General features: G+C 38.5%; 1 protein-coding gene across 3 annotated transcripts in view; it reads left to right on the top strand.

Annotated features, from left to right (window-relative positions):
* The first annotated feature begins 13,270 nt into the window (after positions 1-13,270).
* mapk8ip2 (mitogen-activated protein kinase 8 interacting protein 2) overlaps positions 13,271-21,011 on the top strand; it is a 73,247-nt gene continuing 65,506 nt past the window's right edge. For all 3 annotated transcript variants that reach the window (XM_063072930.1, XM_063072931.1, XM_063072932.1), the window contains exon 1: positions 13,271-14,284. In XM_063072930.1, coding sequence (XP_062929000.1) covers positions 14,220-14,284 — 65 coding nt within the window. In that variant the 5' untranslated portion in view covers positions 13,271-14,219. The remainder of the gene's footprint in view (positions 14,285-21,011) is intronic.

The following is a 21,011-nucleotide window of genomic DNA, read 5'->3' on the forward strand; positions in this document are numbered from 1 at the left end:
ACAGATGTTATCTTAGCTGTTGAGTTTTTTTTTACAGATTATTTTACCGTGTTTATTTTATTTTTCGAATATTACGGGCTAATTACGAAGTGGAATAAACTGACGTCGTCTTCGCTGTGTGTGCTGCCGTCAGGGCGTAATCTGCTGCTAATATTGTTTAGTCTAATGATGTACATTGTGGCCTATTGGAACATTCTGTAACCCAGACTATGCACAAAAAAATGGCCAGTTCTCATACAAAAAAAAGGTTATCTAAAGCTGGAGAATTTAGCACTGAGTCCTGCATGGTGCATAGTTCCCGGATAGAAGATGAGATTTTTTTTTGAGTGTCTTGTGCTGTGTATGACTTGCTGTGTTTTGCACCTTGGCGCTGGAGTAACGCTGTTTCGTTTGACTGTATTCATGTATAGTTGAATGACAATTAAACTTGAAAAGCTCCTCATACATTAACTTTTTTTTTCAAGGGATCATTCTCGTGAACCTTCTCTGGACCCTTTCCAATGCCAGAGCATCCTTTCTTAGATGGGGGGGGGGGTCCAAAACTGCACTTTGGGGTTTTTTTGGGGGCCTATTTCATTTAGAATGGAGGTACAGAGACTTTGTATATGCACGGTGTAGAATTACCAGTTAGGCCTAGAAAATTGAAATATTCAAATTACAGAAGGCCCCAAGTGTCATGGATGTAAGTGGAACTGGCCCTTAACAGCCACTTTAGTTTTAGGTTATTATAAAAACTTTATTTCATCCATTACTGTCTTCTGGTTTCCTTAATTAACTTACTTATATATCAGTTCTGATAAAGGATCTTGGCCTTAGAACAACTGTGTCTCTCTCCACAGAGACCTCTTAACCTGATTTCTTTTTCTCATTAATTTTTGTTTTAGAATTCAATGAGAAAAAGGATTAGATTATGAGGACACACAGTCCTCTTTTATTGTCATGCATTAAGAAATGATACAATATTCCTCCGGTGTGATATCAGAGAAACACAGGACAGACCAAGACTGAAAAACTAACAAAAACCACATAATTATAACATATAGTTACAACAGCGCAACAATACCATAACTTGATGAAGAACAGGCCATGGCACAGTAAAAAAGTTCAAAGTCTCTCGAAAGTGCCACGTCTCACGCAGATGGGAGAAGGAAGAAAACTCTCCCTGCCATGCCCAACCATGGTCCGACTCTTGAGTCATCTGAAAACTTCGAGCTCTGATCAGCCCTCCGACACAGAGTACCGATCACCACCTCTGCCGAATGCTTCGACCTCAGCCTTGGTCGTAACAGCAGGCAAAGCCGGGGATTTTGGGGTCTTGCCTCCGGAGATCCTCGATCGCACAGTAGCAGCGGCAGCAAACCAGGCATTTCAGAAATTTCTCCAGATGTTCCTCTGCTTCTCACGTCTGTCTCCATCAAATCAGAATTGTGCACGGCATCCTACTTACAAATACGATGTCATTTCACCGAAGAGCTGCGCGCGCTATGTTGCGCTGCCATCTTCTCCCGCCATTGAAAGGAAATCATGTCTTAATCTCTACAGTATTTTATAACAATCTGTAGGTTGGAAATAATGACAATTGAAGAGGGACAAGGAAAGGGACATTAAAAAAAAATGAATGAAGAGGCAGTATGGGTAAGAATGTGTGTGCTTGTGTTCATTTGTCTTTCTGTCTGCATGTGGTTAGAGTATGAGTAGGCATTGCCTTTATGCTTATGTCTGTATACAGGTGTACAGTGGTCCTTGTTACTAATGCAAGAACTCATTCTGCCCAGACTAAGTGATAGCTGAAGTGTGACAGTTAACCCATGTTACAAGGAATCATGTACTATCATCTTGTACTCTTCCATTAATCTGGCTCCTAAACAGCAACAGAAATCATGCTGAAGGAAAATCAATATTGAAAGGGTCAAACAATGCAAAGAAAGCTGGATTTAATAGATGAAAAACAGGCTTTAACCTGATTGTTTTATGTTCCAGTTGACAATGCCTAAAAATGTGGAGATCAAAGCTGTAGTGCATGACTGGAATCGACTTGTAGAAAATGCTAAAAGACTAAGCATATCAGAAGGCACTTTAATAATGCAGGAAGACACATTCTTCAATGTTTCTAAAGGACGCCTTAAATTGCGAAATCTGAAGGTGAGAGAATTGTCTTCGCATTATGATTGGTAGAAGTTAGCGCTAATCTTGTGTGCATGTGTGGGCTGTGTATTGGCTCAGTCAAGAATTAGGAAATCCAATGAGAAATGCTTTTCTCCTGTTGGGTGATGATGGGGGTCACAATCTTGAAGTCTGCCAACTTTTCATGCTCGATTTTTATATCTCATTACCTTTTGCTTTTTATGACTTGCAACTTTCCAATCTACTAGATTTCTACTTTTTTTTTGGAAGCTTGTTAATGTATTTCAAGTCTTTTGGACTGTTTACCCAAACATACAATGTAAGTGGAGTGCACCAATTTTACTGTACATAGTCCACACAATTCTAAAGATGTTCCAGTGTCCTCTTTACCATTAACCATTCAATATGGCTTATTCTAATCAACTCGCATTCTTTTAAATTTGCCTTCTAAATTTAAACCCTTGATTTATGACTCCACCCAGGCAAATTTAATCATGTAATGGTCAATATTTACGAGCATCAGAATGTCTGCTGATCCTGATTTGTTGCTTATCAACATTTCCTCTACCTTAACAATTCTACAGTATCCTGATTATTGAAAGTACTGCTCTAGGAGCCATGTTGTTCTACCTCAGTATGAAAATTAAAAGCTGTTATTGTATTTGCATTTTTATTCTATATATTTAATGATCTCACAATTTACAGGAGTGTAGTTAGGTTCATTCTCTGAATTTGGGTCTGTAGCAGCCTCTAATTGTCTTGAAAAAGTAGTGATGAACAACCCTTTTGAACACATAGTTTATAAATTCCTACTCAACAATATAAGGTTGGCATTGCATATCCCAGTCCTGCTGGTATGTGACCTGGACTCAGAGCTGTGTCTTAGTTGTACGAGAACTTTTAAGTGGCAGATAAGCTCTCTTGATGCAAAGGACAGTCATTCAAATCATTATGTATAATTGGATCCATTTTTTAACCAGCATAATAGCAATATATGTATTTTAAAAATCTGTCATGTTAATCTTTAACTGTGAGAAGTAGTTATAATTTATCTCCCGTTTCTATTCCTTTATGATTTCTGCTTTGCTTACAATTTGTTTTTGTTTCAGAATGAAGATGGAGGCCAGCTCATATTCTATAACCGAGCTGATACAGATGGACCCAAGCTCTCAGACTATTCTATATACCCCACTGGTAATCCAGATGTGCTTACGGTGGGTACTGGAATCTTCCAATCACCTTGAGATCTATTCTTGACGTGAATGCTATTTGATGTGGGTTGTGCAAACCAATATAAGATTCTCTATAGGGGCTCCGATTTGTTTAGGAAATTGTGAGTTTTGAAAGAAAAATGCTCTAAATGTTGTTTGTGGGCCTGACTCTTCAACTTGAATCAGAATCAGGTTTATTATCACTGGCACGTGATATGAAATTTGTTAACTTAGCAGCAGTTCAATGCAATTCATAATCCAGCCGGGAAAAAAATAATAAAATAAAAACAATAAACAAGTAAATCAATTGCTTATATTGAATAGATTTTTTTAAAGAAGTGCAAAAACAAACACTATAAGTGAGGTAGTGTCCAAAGGTTCAATGTCCATTTAGGAATTGGATGGCAGAGGGGAAGAAGCTGTTCCTGAATTGTTGTGTACTTTCAGGCTTCTGTACCTCCTGCCTGATGGTAAGAGTGAGAAAAGGGCATGCCCTGGATGCTGCAGGTCCTTAATAATGGACACTGCCTTTCTGGGACACTGCTCCCTTAAGATGTCCTGGTTACTTTGTAGGCTAGTACCCAAGATAGAGCTGACTAGATTTACAACCTTCTGCAGCTTCTTTCAGTCCTGTGCAGTAGCCCCTCCGTACCAGACAGTGATGCAGCCTGTCAGAATGCTCTCCACGGTACAACTATAGAAGTTTTTGAGTATATTTGTTGACATACTAAATCTCTTCAAACTCCTAATGAAGTATAGCCACTGTGTTGCCTTCTTTATAAGTGCATCCATATTTTGGGACCAGGTTAGGTAATCTCAGATCTTGACACCCAGGAACTTGAAGCTGCTCACTCTCTCCATTTCTGATCCCTCTGAGGATTGGTATGGGATCCTTTGTCTTGCGCTTCCTGAAATCCACAATCAGCTCTTTTGTCTTACTGACGTTGAGTGCCAGGTTATTGCTGTGGCACCACTCCACTAGTTGGCATATCTCACTCCTGTATGCCCTCTCATCACCACCTGAGATTCTACCAACAATGGTTGTATCATCAGTAAATTTATAGATGGTATTTGAACTATACCTAGCTACACAGTCATAAAGAGTAGAACAGTGGACTAAGCACACACCCCTGAGGTGCGCCAATGTTGATCGGCAGTGAGGTGGATATGTTATCACCAATCTGCACAGACTGTGGTCTTCCGTTTAGGAAGTCGAGGATCCAATTGCAGAGGGAGGTACAGAGGCCCAGGTTCTGCAACTTCTCAATCATGATTGTGGCAATAATGGTATTAAATGCCGAGCTATAGTCAATGAACAGCATCCTGACGTAAGTGTTTGTTCATTTTATTTAAAAATACAAAGCAGAACAGACCATTCTGCCCCAACAAGCCGCACTGTCTAGCAACCCACCTATTTTAGACCATAGCCCAATTATGGGGCAATTTACAATGAGAAGTCTTTGGACTGTGGGAAGAAACCAGAACACCCGAAGAACCCATGCATTCACAGGGAGGACGTACAAACTCTTTACAGAGGTGTGGAATTGAACTCCAAACTCCGACCCGAACTGTCATGCTAACAGCTATGAGCTATGCTACTGCTGTTCACTAAAGTCTGTCTTTCTTTTTCCAATATTTTTATTGATTTCTATGTAGAAGAATAGAGTCCAAGAGAATACATATTATAAAACAAAAGAAAAAATATAGTAATACCAGATACAGTATATTGAATCACATTAACGAACTCCTTACTCTATATTCATATAGGTTAGATTAATTCGTATATTAGAATATAAACAATTTTATTTAAAAAAAGATCTACACCCACTACCAAAGTTGAAGCTGTTTGGGGGAAAAAAAACAACTTAACAGATAATAAAATATGCTATTAACCAACTTCTGTATTTTGACGAGAAGTCAAAGATAATGCAAATAATTTAAAAACGGCCCCCACAGATTTTGAAAATCTTAGATTCAGAAATTGAGTAATGGATCTTTTCTAAATTTAGGCATGCCATAACATCCCGTAACCACTAAGCATGATTAGGCGGAACAGCATCCTTCCATTTAAACAAAAGCGCCCTCCTCGCCATAAGAGAGAGAAAAGCCAGAATGTGCACATCAGATGTCTTCAAAATGATATCTTTCCTTCCAACAATACCAGATAGGGCAGTCAAAGGATTAGGTTTAAAATTTACTTTAAAGAGTACAGAAAAAGTTTGGAATATTTCCTTCCAATATTTTCCAAGACTTGGGTACGTCCAAAACATATGAATAAATGAAGCTTCTCCATTGTTACACCTATTACAGTAGGGACATATATCCATATAAAAACGAGATGACTTATCCTTGGTCATATAAGCCCTATGAGCCACTTTAGATTATAGGAGGGAATGACGAGCACATAACGATGAAGTATTAACCAATTTAAAAATCTCATTCCAAGTTTCTTCAGAAATTGAAGTCTGTAAATCTTGTTCCCAAAGATTTTTGATTTTGTCTAAAGAATTATTTCTCATTCCCAACAACATATCATAATTATTGGATATTGAACCATTATAAAATGATTTCATATTAAGAATTTCATCTAATATGTTCTTATCAGGACTATTAGGAAATGTATATAATTGAGATCGCAGAAAATCTCTAATTTGTGAGTACCGGAAAAAATGGGTTTTTGGTAAACTATATTTAGTTGACAATTGTTCGAATGAAGAAAGACTTCCTCCAACAGGCAGATCCTGGAAACAGGTAATGCCCAATCTTTCCCATTGTTTAAAAAGTACATCAGTCATAGAAGGCTTAAAATATTTTTTTTTAAGTGGGACTAGAAAGGGAGAATCTCAATAAACTGAAGTGTTTTCTAAATTGTATCCAAATCCTCAAAGTATGTTTGACTACCACATTTTCAGTTATCTTACTTAAGGATAAAGGAAGTGAAGATCCCAAAAGAGAGATAATAGAAAATTTATTAAAGAAACCCACCCGGGACAGTCCTCATGATTGATATAGTATAACCAAAACGTGAGATTCCGTATATTAGCTGCCCAGTAATAAAACCGAAAATTTGGTAAAGTGAAACCTCCATTCTTTTTAACTTTCTGGAGATGGACTTTATTCAGTTGAGGATGTTTATTTTTCCATATGTAGGAGGATAAAATAGTCCAGAAAGTCAAAAAAGGATTTAGGAATAAAAAAGGGTAAAGCCTGAAAGAGATATAAAAAATTTAAGTAAAACATTCATTTTAATAGAATTAATTCAACCAATCAATGATAACGAAAGGGGTGACCAATTTGATAATGTTCTTTTTATATAATTTAATAAAGTAAGAAAATTTTCTTTAAATAGGCATTTATAATTCTTAGTAATTGTTACAGCTAAATAAGTGAATTGGTAATTTTTAAAGGAAGGTTAGTATCAGTTAATAGCAAATTATTCAAAGGAAAAAGTTCACTCTTGTGTAGGTTTAGATTATATCCAGAAAACTGACTAAAACAAGAGAGTAAAGAAAGCACAGAAGGTAATGAAGTTTCGACATTAGAGATGTAAAGCAATAAATCATCCGCATAAAGTGAAACTTTGTGGATAGTACCCTTCTGTAAAATACCACTGATATCATTAGATTCTCGAAAAGCAATAGCTAAAGGTTCTAGAGCCAGGTCAAAAAGCAAAGAACTCAAAGGGCAACCTTGTCTGGTTCCACGTTGAAGTTTAAATGGTTTAGAATTCTGAGAATTAATAAGAACCCAAGCAAAAGGGGGTAAATACAGTAATTTAGTCCATAGAATAAAGTTGGACCCAAAATTAAATTTTTCTAAAATTTTAAATAAATAATGCCATTCAACCCGATCAAAAGCCTTCTCAGCGTCTAAGGATATCACACACTCTGATATCTCCTTAGAAGGAGAATAGATAACATTTAATAATCATAATCAATGAATATTAAAATGAGAATATTGATTTTTAATAAAACCAGTCTGATTGTCAGAAATGTTAGATGGTAAGATATCTTACATCCTACAAGCCAGAACTTTAGATGGAATTTTAGCATCAACATTAAGTAAGGAAATTGTTCTATATGAAGAATATTCAGTTGGGTTCTATTTTTCTTTAGGATAAGGGAAATAGAAGCTTCGTAAAAAGATTGTGGCAAACTACCTAACTCAAAAGAATCTGAAAAGACTGAACATAAATGAGGTATAAGCAAAGAAGAAAAAGCCTTATAAAATTCTCCAGAAAATCCGTCAGGACCTGGAGCTTTCCCTGAATGTAGTGAACATACAGCCTCGGCTAGTTCTTCGTGAGAAATACATTGATCCAACTGTTTTTGGTTATCAGCAGAAAGCGTAGGGATATTTATTTGGTCTAAAAAAAATTATCCATTACAGTATTATCTTTAAGAAGATCAGAACTATAAAGTTTAGAGTAAAATTCTCTAGAAGTATCATTTATTTCTAAATGATCAGTTGTCCTAATACCGTTAGCTTTATAAATTTCTTTAATCTGTCGTTTAGCACTAGAAGTTTTAATTTGGTTAGCCAATAATTTACTTGTTTTATCTCCATTAATGTAAAATTGACTTTTATCCTTTAGGAGTTGAGTTTCAATAGGGTATGTTAATAAAAAATCATATTTAGTTTTAATTTCAACCTGTCTTTTATATAAAACAGGATCTGAAGTCAAAGCATATTCTTCATCTAATTGTTTCAGCTGATTGGCTAAATTAATCGTCTTTATTAACTTTTTGCTTTACACTTGCAGTATAAGAAATCATTTGTCCTCTAATATGCGCTTTAAAGGCATCACATATGACAAGGTTAGAAGTCTCCTCCACCATATTCTCTTCAAAAAAGAGTAATTTGTCTCTCCAAGAACTTTAAGAAATCCTTGTCAAATAACAACGTTAAATTAAAACGCCAGAATCTGTTTGAGGAAAACCAGGAAGATTTATGGATAAGAGCACAGGAGCATGGTCAGAAATAGCAATCTCTTTATATTCACAAGATCTAACTAATGGAATCATTTGGTTATCAATAAAAAAAATAGTCAATTCTGGAATATGTATGATGAACATGAGAGAAAAATGAGTATTCTCTATCTGCTGGTTGTAAGAAACGGCATATATCAACAACACCACATTTCATTAGAAATGAATGGATAAACGAAGCTGATTCTAATTCAATTCCATTTTCAGCATTTTCTTTTGTTCATATTTATTCTGCATTATTTGCCCTGTTTTATAGATGTCTTTACAGTTTTTCTCATGAAAGGGAACATTTCTGATTTACCCAATCTTTTTGTACTAGATTTATGAAGCTTTGATAACATGCTTATTTGGTACACAGAATGGAATGGAGAAGTTGGGCAACTAGAAATTCTGGCTAACCTTGTGAACTGAACTGAAATGTTCTATGAAGTAATCACTCAGTCTGCATTTGGTTAATTCAAATTATAGCTGACTGCATTGTGAGCATTGAGTACAGAATGCTGAATTGGAAGTGGCTGCCTCACCTTGAAAGAGTATTTGTGTCCCTGGGTGACAGGTTAAAGACTAGGTTTTGCACCCCTTTGGATAAAAATTTGCTGTAGGAACATCACTAGGTTTCTGTGTAACTTGAAATGTTTTATTTCTATTTTAGTTGTGATATTTGATTCCATCCAGATTTACAATAAAATAGACACTTATAATAATAATCTAAGCCAAAAATATATTGAGGCACGTAAAGAAGTTGCAAACGTGCTTATTTCTTTGCAACACCTAAATTGAAAACCTAGTATCAAGACTCTAGTTCTTATAACTGCATACAGGATAACTGACTAAAAATAATAAATATCAGTCCTCATTCAATACCTCTCATAAGTATACTTTTATGAAATCTTCCCTCATTCTCCTATTCACTAAGAAGTAAAGTCCTAACCTATTCAACCTTGCCCTATAACTCGGGTCGTCAAGTCCTGACAACATCCTTGTAAATTTTCTCTGCACTCTTTCAATCTTTATTAATATCTTTCATGTAGGTAGATGACCAAAACTGCATACAATGCTTCAAATTAAGCCTCACTAACATCTTGTACAGCTTCAACATAGCATCCCAATATATTCAATACTTTGATGTAGGAAGGCCAATAAGCCAAAAACTCTTTATGACACTATCTACTTGTCATGCCACTTTCAAAGAATTATGAATCTGTATTTACACTCAGTGCCCTACCACTCACTATGTAAGACCTACTCTGGTTTGTCCTCCGAAAGTGTAGCACCTCCATGTGTCTGCATTATTCTCTATGCATTAGTACCCCTGAACTATTAAGCAGTGGACAGCCTCAATAAAGAAAATACTGAAATGTACAAAATGGCTGCACTAATAAGAAGCAATGGTTTAATTGATGCTTGTTTTTTTTTTGTTTAGAAATTGCTATCTGATGCTCTAGGAGTAAAAGGTTTTGTGAAGAAGGAACGTTGGTTATATATGGTTGGGCAAACGAGAGTTCATGCTGATTTGGTAGAAGGGTTGGGGCGATTTGTGGAATTAGAGGTGAGATTTTTAATACATTAAAATTAAACCAGTGATGTTTTTCATTGTCCTGTTGTATACATAAGTAAATTTGGTGCAGTACTGTTTAGTTGCAGTTTTAATCCAATTGCCCTTGTCAGTTGCCTCTATTGTACATTCATGGCAGGAGTCACTAATCAGTGATCGGGAATTTGAATCCTGCTTCTCTTCCATCCCACCCTTAACACATTTTTGTTGACACCTGGTCGTGATCAACTGTAATGTATCAGGAATCCAGTTTGAAATGACTTAGTTTCACATTAGCTGATGTCTATGCCCACTGGGAAACCAAAGCAATTTATTAGTGCTAGTGCACTCAACTTGTTGTTGTTCTTGTTTTTCATTTGTACTTACTGTATGTGCTGATATCATTTAATAAGAAAGTACTGAATGCATATTGTATTCTTATCCTATGAATTGTCCTCATCAATGGACCAAACAGCAGCTGATGAGAAGGCTCAATGTATCATCTGGTAATCACTTGGGCAAGGAGGTTGTGTAGGGAATGGAGTAGACAGATACATGGATTATAGGGATTATTCTCTGTAGAGAATAGTGTTCATCTTCTGGAATTTGGTGGAGTCTGACGCATGGGGATGGAGTTAAGTCTGAGGAGCATTAATCAATTAAAAGTTGCATTGACCATGTGGCATAGGTGGTTTTAAATATTTAAGGTATTGCACTGATTTTTGATTTTCACTTCATCTTAAAGGTTGTTCTCAGAGAAGACCAAAGCCTAGAAGAAGGAGAAGCCATAGCCCAAAAACTGATGGGCGAGCTGGGGATTAAGAAAGAAGATCTTGTGACTGGAGCTTACATGGACTTGCTATTAGCTGACCAGTAATATTCTCTGGGAGGCTGGGGTAATGAGGCAACTTGTACAAATATTAGTTCAGAACCCTGTGATTGTAAAGAATAGGAGACCAAATTCAAGAACCAATGACAAGTCAGTTGGCAGGGGCTGGTGTAGCATGCATATGGAAGTTTTATTGAAGCTTAGTGGCCAGTGGCACCAAATACTACAAACGGGGCTTAAATCTGCTTTCTAGTTTGATTACAGCAATAGCCTTCAAACTGCCCTACACTGAGGTGGGAGGTTATAATCAAAACTCTTGCTGGAAAGTATATGTCTACATTATGCCACTAATTCCTCCCACTGACAATGCACTGGTGGGACCGAAAAATAAGCACTTCAACATCGTACCTAGAAGGCTATAAATGTTCTGGAACTATAACTTAAAATAAATTACCTGAACAAAATAACACACATCCAGATTTGCCACATTTTTTTTGCTTTTAATCTTTGGCATGAAACACCTGTTACAAGACTACTATCTGACTTCCTAATGGCTTGGTCCAACTCATTGACTCTAAAAGTTCTGATTCCCATTAATTTCCCACAATTCCTGAGTGTTCAGGCTTCTGTCCAAACTAATTAAGAGGCCTTGTTAAGATACTGAGACCATTTTCTTCAGCTTACCCTCAAGAATCTGAGGTAATACTGATGTTCGAAGCGCTCGGCAGGGATGGTGCTCGGTGTTGGAGGGCCGGTCGGAGGCTCGAAGTTTTTGGACGGACTCGAGTCGGCTGTGGTCGGGTGCTGCATCGGCAAGTTTGCGGCGCTGGAGGTTCATGGCAGGGAGAGTTTTTCTTCCTTCTACCATCTACGTGAGATGATGGGACTTTCGAGAGACTTTGAGACTTTTTTTTACTGTGCCCATGGTCTGTTCTTTATCAAATTATGGTATTGCTTTGCACTGTTGTAACTATATGTCATAATTATGTGGTTTTTGTCAGTTTTTCAGTCTTGGTTTGTCTTGTGTTTCTGTGATATCATACTGGAGGAACATTGTTTCATTTCTTAATGTATGCAGTACTAAATGACAATAAAGGAGGACTGCGTGTCCTCATAATCTAATCTAATGTTCCTACTCTTGGATCAGTCTCCCTGTGAGAAACAAGGGCCCTTAAATAGAGTTGGATAAGTGTGGATAGGAGGGATTCAGAGGGACATGTACTATTTGCCTGTATTTAGTACAAGCTTGCTGGACACCATGGTCAGCATTGGTGAGTTGGGCTGTTTGGCTCAATGACCTGGGCATAATTTACTGTAGTACACAAGACAAGAGCAGAATTGGGCTGTTCAGCCCATTGTGTCTGGTCTGCCATTCAATCATGACTGATGTATTTTCTCTCTGCTGCCTTCTCCCTTGTGTAATTCATTAACATAATTATGTAAGGAGGGTCTCAATATTGGTGAGATAGTGTCTGCCATTTTTCTATATCCAAGGCTAAAAGGAATAAAAGAAATTCATTTACACAGATTGTTATCCCTTTCCCAAGCAAATATATTTCTGCTGAGCATAATTAATTCTCTTGTGCATTACTTGGGATTGTATTGTAATGGAATTTACTTCAAGATAAATAACTGCAAACATGTATATTAAAAATATTTTTAATGAAAAATAAGCACTTCAACATCGTACCTAGAAGGCTATAAATGTTCTGGAACTATAACTTAAAATAAATTACCTGAACAAAATAACACACATCCAGATTTGCCACATTTTTTTTGCTTTTAATCTTTGGCACAAAACACCTGTTACAAGACCACTATCTGATTTCCTAATGGCTTGGTCCAACTCGTTGACTCTAAAAGTTCTGATTCCCATTAATTTCCCACAATTCCTGTGTTCAGGCTTCTGTCCAAACTAATTAAGAGGCCTTCTTAAGATACTGAGACCATTTTCTTCAGCTTACCGGCACTATTAAATTTATTTAAGGAGCTTTCATCTTTATTTTTGTTACTTTGTCTTTATGGTACCAATTAGTACTTAATTGTATCATATTGGGCATGTTTCTTGTTTTCCACTTTACTCTCCCCTCTTGCATTAAGCACGTTCTTGTTTTTAAACAGCTGGCGCTGGTATTTTCAGTGTAGGGTGCAGTGTAGTTCAGTGTAGACATTTTCATGTCTATATCCCAAGTGGCAACAGTTTCTAGATTGACCTGCAGATCACTGACTAATGCCATGGGAAAACTGGCATTTAAAACAGAACTTGGAATGGTACAGCACAAGAATAGGGCATTTGACCCATAATATTGTGCCAAACCAGCTAAAAGCCAAATCAAAAACTCCCAAACACTAATCCCTCCTACCTGCACCATGCCTTACCCCTCCATCTTCCTTACATCCATCTGCTTATCCAAACATCTCTTAAAAGCCTCTAATGTGTTCAGCAGAAGTTATTAAATTAAAAGCAGAGTATGTGAGGAGTGATGAAATTACATAGCAACAAGAGTGGAGTATTTTTTAAAGCTTGATTTTTATATTAATTCGCAGAAATTCAATACAGTATTTTGTTCTTATCTCTGTTTCTTTAACTTAATCCTTGACTTCAATTGTAGATACTTTGTTGCCTGTGAGGCCCTTGGTTCCGGGTTGAGGGGTGGGGAGTGGAACTGGCGAAGGAATCCGATATGCCTGAGAGAAAGAAGGCATTCTTTCAAACCATAATCCGTCTTGCCTGTTTCAATGTGAAACTGCATTAGTGAACTATTGCCCAACGTTAAGTGCTATATAAATGCACTTTTTGTTCTGTGGTCCGGATGACTTGTTACAGTAATTATTCTTGCGTCTCCTGATCGAGTTGTTGATTAATTCAGCACCTAGCGGCTGCGGACAGCGCCTGTTTGAATACTGTCTGAATCTATTCTAAAGTCCGAGCACCGCTCCGAGGCAAACTCGGTAATTCACGGATTATTTGCAGAGAATCGTGGGATGGGGGGTGAAGTATACAGAGAAAAATAATTTCCTCCTCTTTCTATTTCACGGTGACGTGTTAATTCCCCCTCCCTCCCCCGTCGTTTTATCTGCAGCATCCCTCAGTACAGTCAATGTGAGGAACTGGATGCAGCACGAACCGAGCTGGTTTGCAATGCGGTTATGTAAAATCTAGCTCTGCAACAAAAAAAACTAACCACATACTCAGGATTTTCGACGCAAACCAGTGCCCTATGTACGAAGGGCAGTCGGTCCTAGGACACGGCGGGAATGCAGCCGTGTTAGTGCGGGAGTCTGGATGATCCGCAGTGCCGATCGTTTCCTCGTACATTAGACAACATTTTACTACATCTGGAGGTTTAAAAATTAAAGCGTTGATTACGTGTTCCCACTATCGGCGCTTCTGATGCTTGTGAAGAACTCGGATTGCTGTCCGTTTGCGGCGTCTTCCTGAATTGGAAGCTTTGATTTTTTTTTGTTTTTCTCCCTCCTCCCATCAATTGCAAAACCTCTTGTGTCCTTGGCTTATTTTTTTGCGTCAGAAGATGGCGGATCCCACTGAGATGTTTTCACTGTCAACCTTCCACTCCCTCTCGCCTCCAGGCTGCAGGTAAGAGTAGATAATATCTGTATTATAAATTTAACGAAGTCACATTGTACGATCTTTGCTTCAGTCACTTTTGTTTGTAGTTCGGCACGTAAATTGGCGTTATTTCATATTAATAATTAACTAAACCCAGACACAATATCTTATCTAATGATTAGAGTTTATTTTAAATTAAGAACTTGAGTTTTAAATTTATCGGCAGGGTTACAAACTATGTCGGAATATCCCATGTATAAAAATATTGCAGGCAATGACTGGAACTGCTAAGGTAAGTCAGCCATGGGCCTAGCAGACTGGCAGTGATATTTATTTATGTTTGATGGCACAACAGAGCGTCAAAGGGCCTGTTGTTGGTCATTACGGCCTGACTTGAAATTAGGGAATAAAATTATAATGTGATTTGTATTGTTATTTCCCAGTCGAATTTAATTAACCCTTCCCACCCCCATTATCCACACCCTTTTGCATACAAACACACTCAGACCACTCCGTGAGCACAGGGCCAACTACTCATCACTATGCAATCAGCCATGCAGTCATCCATCTGTACACACCCTATCTGTCTAGATGCCTAATAACGCACACTGATCAAAACATGCTTATAAAGCCACAAATAAAAGGACACATCCACTCGGCCAACTATATATAACAACAAAGCAACTTGCTTCTTTCACTTTTAATGTGATAAAACACCTTAAGATGCTGTGATCCACTAAGAATGAGGACAGGCAACCGCAGCCGTTAACCAACTGATTTTACGAACCATGTGGGAGAAGTAATATTTAAAGGGAACCCCCATAAATACTTGAACACTAAGGACTAATAGGTGATGTTTTTTGAAAAATAAAAATGGGTAGGAAGAGGTTCATGTGGGCTGTAAGTACTGTACCTCTAAAGCCCTATTGGGATGAGCGGTCTTTGTTGTGTTATTACGCAATGTAATATTGTAACGTATATTCACATGAACATTATCTAACAAAATTTTCCACAGTCTTGTAAGGAAATATTTGGACAAATTAAAAGGTAGTTAAGCTTTGAAAGGAGGTGGAATGGCGATGAACTTGAGGGATGTAATTCTGGATCACAGTGGCAGAGTGAAGAAACCTGGAGATGGCCAAAAGACCAGAATCGGAGGAGCACAGAAATACCAGAGCATTATAGGAATAGAGAAGATGATACACAGTAAGAGAGAGGCAAAATCACGGAATTATTTGAAAATGATGAGAATTTAGTAATCAATGTTTGCTATCAAGCACGAGTGTAATGGGTGAATAGGGCCTGGTGTGGGTTAGAATGTGGACACCAGCTTACATTGATCCATGGCAGGTACCTGACCTCCCCAACATTGGAACAATTAAACCTAAAGATGGTGTGGTTATGCAGACTGGCGAGAATGGGGTTCAATAGTGGATGTAGAAAGTGGTCTTAATAATGGAGATGTGTGGGGTCAGTAGATCATAAGAAATAGGAGCAGGAGTAGGCCATCTGGCCTGTCGAGCCTGCTCTGCCATTCAATAAGATCATGCCTGATCTGACCATGGACTCATCTCCACCTATCTGCCTTTCTCCCCCATAATTCTTAATTCCCCCTTCAATGCAAAATTCTGTGCAACCTTGTTTTAAATATATTAACTGAGGTAGCCTCCACTGCTTTGTTGGACAGAGGATTCCACAGATTCACCACTCTTTGGGGAAAACAGTTCCTCCTCATCTCCGTCCTAAATCTACTTCCTCGAATCTTCAGGCTATGTCCCCTAGTTTGAGTCTCAGCTACCAGTGGAAAAACTTTCTTGCCTCTATTTTACCTATCTCTTTCATAATGTTGTATGTTTCTATAAGATCTCCTCTCATTCTTCTGAATTCCAGCGAATACAGTCCCAGGCAGCTCAATCTCTCCTCATCTCTGGAATCAACTTGGTGAATCTCCTCTGCACTGCCTCCAAAGTCAGTATATCCTTCCCGAAGTAAGGAGACCAGAACTGCACGCAGTACTCCAGGTGCAGCCTCACCAGTACCCTGTACAGTTGCAGTATAACCTCCCTGCTCTTAAATTCAATCCCTCTAGCAATGAAGGCCAACATTCCATTTGATGTCTTAATAGCCTGCTGCACCTGCAAATCAACCTTTTGTGTTTCATGCACGACTCCCAAGTCCCTCTGCATAGCAGCATGCTGCAATTTTTTTACCATTTAAATAACCTGCTCTTCCACTTTTCCTTCCAAAGTGGATGACCTTGCATTTACCAACATTGTACTCCATCTGCCAGACCCTTGCCTACTCACTTAACCTATCTATATCTCTCTTCAGACTCTCCATATCTTCTGCACAATTTGCTTTTCCATTCAATTTAGTATCATCAGCAAACTTAGATACATTACACTCATTCTCCTCCCAGATCGTTAATGTATCTTAGTATTTTGAACAGTTTCAAGTAGATTTAGGGTAAAGGAATGAAATCAGTGCTTAGGAAACAGACTTGGGATGCCTCAAATAAATGACATCCATTGTTAAGGACCCCCGTCACCCAGGACATGCCCTCTTATTGCTACCATCAAGGAAAGATACAGGAGCCTGAGGGGAGACACACAATGTTTCATTAATAGCTTCTTCCCTCCATCATCAGATTTCTGAATGGACACTACCTCAGTTTTCTTTACTCACTTTTTGCACGGCTTAATTAGTTTGTATGTATTTTTCATTGCCGCCACAAAACAACACATTTCACAACATATACCAATGATATTACATATGATTCTGATTGGAATCAGAGATAGTGGGTTTGGACATAAATCAAGGAAATCTCTGCTAACGCAGTGATAAATCAAAGCAGCAGAGATGGATATAGATGGTGGTATGGTATGGCTGAGTATCTTCAGCTCACTGATGATGTCACCAAGGGCCATATGTAAATCAACACTGGAGAGGGACATGCCTCGATGTTTGGAATTCTACAGAGGTATTGATACGTGACCTAGAAAAGAAGCTACCCGAGGTTTTCTGATGATGGAACCAGGCAAGGCTAATTCCACCCAGCTGGGTGTTACAGAGAGATTTTGGAGGAGGGTGTTTTGTCAACAATTTCATCTCTCCCTCTCACTCTCTCTCACACACAATAGTAAAAACCCAATATTCCATTTCAACAACACTTATTATTTCAAATACTTTATTTGAGGGAATAGAACCAAACTTTATGCAGCCTTTTAAACATACTGTAATTTTGCTAAATGACTACTGTACCTTCTACACTCTACTTCCTCAGAATTGGGGCCTAATAAAGCTGAATAGAGTGCTTCAGCCGGGGTCTAACCAATCTGCTGGGTAACTTAAGGATTTCCTCTTCTTTGGAGCTGATTTGAGCTCAAGGCAACATTTCTTTGGTTTTCCTGATTAATTTAAAATGCTTCCAATACCTTTTTTATGATTACTTTACCTGTATTATATTTTTTCTTTAATAATGATGCTATGATTAAAGAAAAATATTACAGTGGATCTAAGATGATTGATATTATTATTAAACTCGCTTTTTCAGAATGGTTTTATTTGTTATGGTTTTCCTAATGTTATGTCCTTCCGTAGATATCCCTTTGCAACTTTTTTACATCTACACAACCCTCCTTTCTAACTTCGAGTCATCTACAATGTCCTTTGATTCAAGACATTATTAAAGGCAGTGAAAATCAGTGGTTCTAGTAGACAGCCCCATTCCTGGAATTGCCATGTCAGATTCTGCCAATCAGAGAACATTTCTTTATCGAAAGAAAGCATAGTAAAACAGGGTTTGTCAGGATTCAAATCTGGAAATCCTGAATTATGCAGTCATACATTTCTGGAGAGGAGTTTCAGAACTTGGAACAGATACAGAAAGTTAATGGCATTCTAGCACTAATTTTGGGCATTTTTGGAATTGCTTCAGGAATTGTTTTTTATTTATTTAGATATGCAGCAGGGAACAGGCTCTTCCATCTACCAAGCTGCACCACCCAGCAAAGCACCTATTAAACGCTAGCCTAATTACAGGATGACTTACAGTAACCAATTAACATACTAACTAGTATGCCTTTGGAATGCGGGAGGAAACACGCATGCTTTATGGGAAGTACGTACAAACTTATTATAGGCGACTTCAGAATTGAACTCTGAACTCCGATGCCCCAATCTGCTATGCTACCATGTCCATCGGGAGCAAAAGTACGCCCCGTGACACATTTTTGCATGTTTCACCATTCATCAAAATCATTGCTGACCAAAGTGGATATTCCTGTTTTAATAGCAAATCATTTGAATATCTAGGAATTCTCCTGGTGTAGAGAATTCCAAGGATACACCATCTTTGTGAGTGAAGTTTTTTCTCAGTTCGGCCTTAAATCCAGCGGCAGCTCCTTGAAGACCGTTTTAGGGATCTGGAGCAGCAGCTGGATGATCTTTGGTTTGTACGGGCGAGTGAGGAGATAATTGATCAGAATTACAGGGAAGTAGGCACCCCTCAGTTGCAGGAGGCGAGTAGCTGGGTGACTATCAGGAGAAATTGAAATGCGAATAGCCAGTTAGTGCAGAGCTCCCCATGGCCATTCCCCTCATTAGTAAGTACCAGTATACAGTTTTGGTTAATGTTCTGGGGAATGACCTCCCAGGGGAATGCCATGGAGACCAGGTTACTGTAATGAGCAGGGGTCCATAGTGCAGAAGGGAATGAGGGAGAAGAGAGAAGTAGTAGTGTTAGGGAATGTAATAGTCAGAGGAACAGACAGGAGATTCTGTAGACATGAATGGGACACCTGGATAGTGTGTTGCCTACCAGGTGCCGGGGTCAGGGACATCTCGGGTCACGTCCACAGCATTTTGGAGGGGAGGGAGAGCAGCCAGATGTCTTGGCACATATTGATACCAATGACACAGGGAGGAAAAGCAAAGAGGTACTGAAGAGGGAATTTAGAAAGCTTGGCAGAAAGCTGAGAAGCAGGACCTCCAGGGTAGTAATTTCTGGATTGCTACCTGTGCCATGTGCCAGTGAGGGTAGAAACAGGATGTTTTGGCAGATTGATGCGTGGCTGAGAAGTTGGTGCAGGGGGCAGGGCTTCAGGTTTTTGGATCATTGGGATCTCGTCTGGGGGAGTATGACCTGTACAAAAGTAACAGGTTGCACCTGAAACTGAGGATCAATATTCTCGTAGGCAGGTTTGTTAGAGATGTTGGGGAGGGTTTAAACTAATTTGGCAGTGGGGTGGGAACCATGGTGAAGGGACTTAGGAAAGGACGGATGGTAAAAAAGCAAAGATAGCGTGCAGTCAGATTGTCAGAAAGGGTGGGCAGATAATAGGACAAAATTGCAGCCAACAGGGAGAGTATCAGTGCATTAGGGAGGTAGAATCAAAAGGGTAGCAAATACAGTACTCAAAGTGTATCTCAATGCACAGAGTATAAGAAATAAGATGGGTGATCTTGTTGCACTATTACAGATTGGCAGGTATGATTAACCACATTAATCAGGGCTGAAGAATGTTTGTAGTTGGAAGGTGAATGTCCAAGGTTACACATTTTATCAGAGGGATAGGAATGTAGGCAGAGCATGTGGGTGTGGCTCTGCTGGTAAAGAATCACATCAGATCATTAGAAAGATGTGACATAGGATCAGAAGATGTTGAATCCTTGTGGGTTGCGTTAAGAAACTGCAAGGGTAAAAGAACATTGATGACAATTATATTCAGGCCTCCCAACAGTAGCTGGGATATGGCCCACAGATTACAATGGAAACTAGAAGAGGTGTGTCAAAAGGGCAGTGTTATGATAGTCATGGGAGATTTTAATGTGCAGGTGAATTGAGAAAATCGGATTGGTAATGGATCTCAAAAGAGTGAGTTTGTTGAATGCCTACGAGATGGCTTTTTAGAGCAGTTTGTCATTGAGCCTACTGGGGATCAGCTACACTGGATTCGGTGTTATGTAGTGAAACTGGAGGGGATTGGGGAGCTTAAGGTAAAAGAACCCTTCAGAGACAGTAATCACAATATGATTGAGTTCAGCTTGAAATTTGATAGGGAGAAAGTAAAGTCTGACATATCAGTATTTCAGTGGTGTAAAGGAAATTACAGTGGTCTGAGAGAGGAGTTGGCCAAAGTAAATTGGAAGGAAATGATGGCAGGGATAACAGCAGAGTAAAAATGGCATGAGTTTCTGGGGAAAATGAGGAAACTGCAGCATAGATGTACTCCAAAAAATAAAGAAATACTCAAATGGCAAAATAGTACAATGGTGGCTGACAGGAGAAGTCAAAGTTATTGTAAAAGCAAGTGAAAAAGCATACAACAAAGAAAATTTGTGGGAAGATAGAGGATTGGGAAGCTTTTAAAAACCTGCAGAGAGCAACTTAAAGAATCATTAGGAGGGAAAAGATGAAATATCAAAGCAAGCTAGCAAACAATATCAAAGTGAATACTAAACCTTTTTCAAGTATGTAAAAATTTTAAAAAAGATGACAGTAGATATAGGACTGCTAGAAAATGAGGTCGGATAAATAATAACAGTGTCAAGGAGATGACAGATGAACTAAGGAAGTAATTTGCATCAGTCTTCACTGTAGAGGTCGCTAGCAGTGTGCCAGATGTTGAAAGGTGTGAGGGAAGAGAAGTGAGTACAGTTATTATTGAAATAGAGAAGGTGCTCAGAAAACTGAAAGACCCTTGGGTACATAAGTCACTTGGACCAGATGAACCTAAGGATCTGAAGAGATAGC

The sequence above is a fragment of the Mobula hypostoma genome, chromosome 20, assembly GCF_963921235.1.
Source record: "Mobula hypostoma chromosome 20, sMobHyp1.1, whole genome shotgun sequence".
Lineage (NCBI taxonomy): Eukaryota > Metazoa > Chordata > Chondrichthyes > Myliobatiformes > Myliobatidae > Mobula > Mobula hypostoma.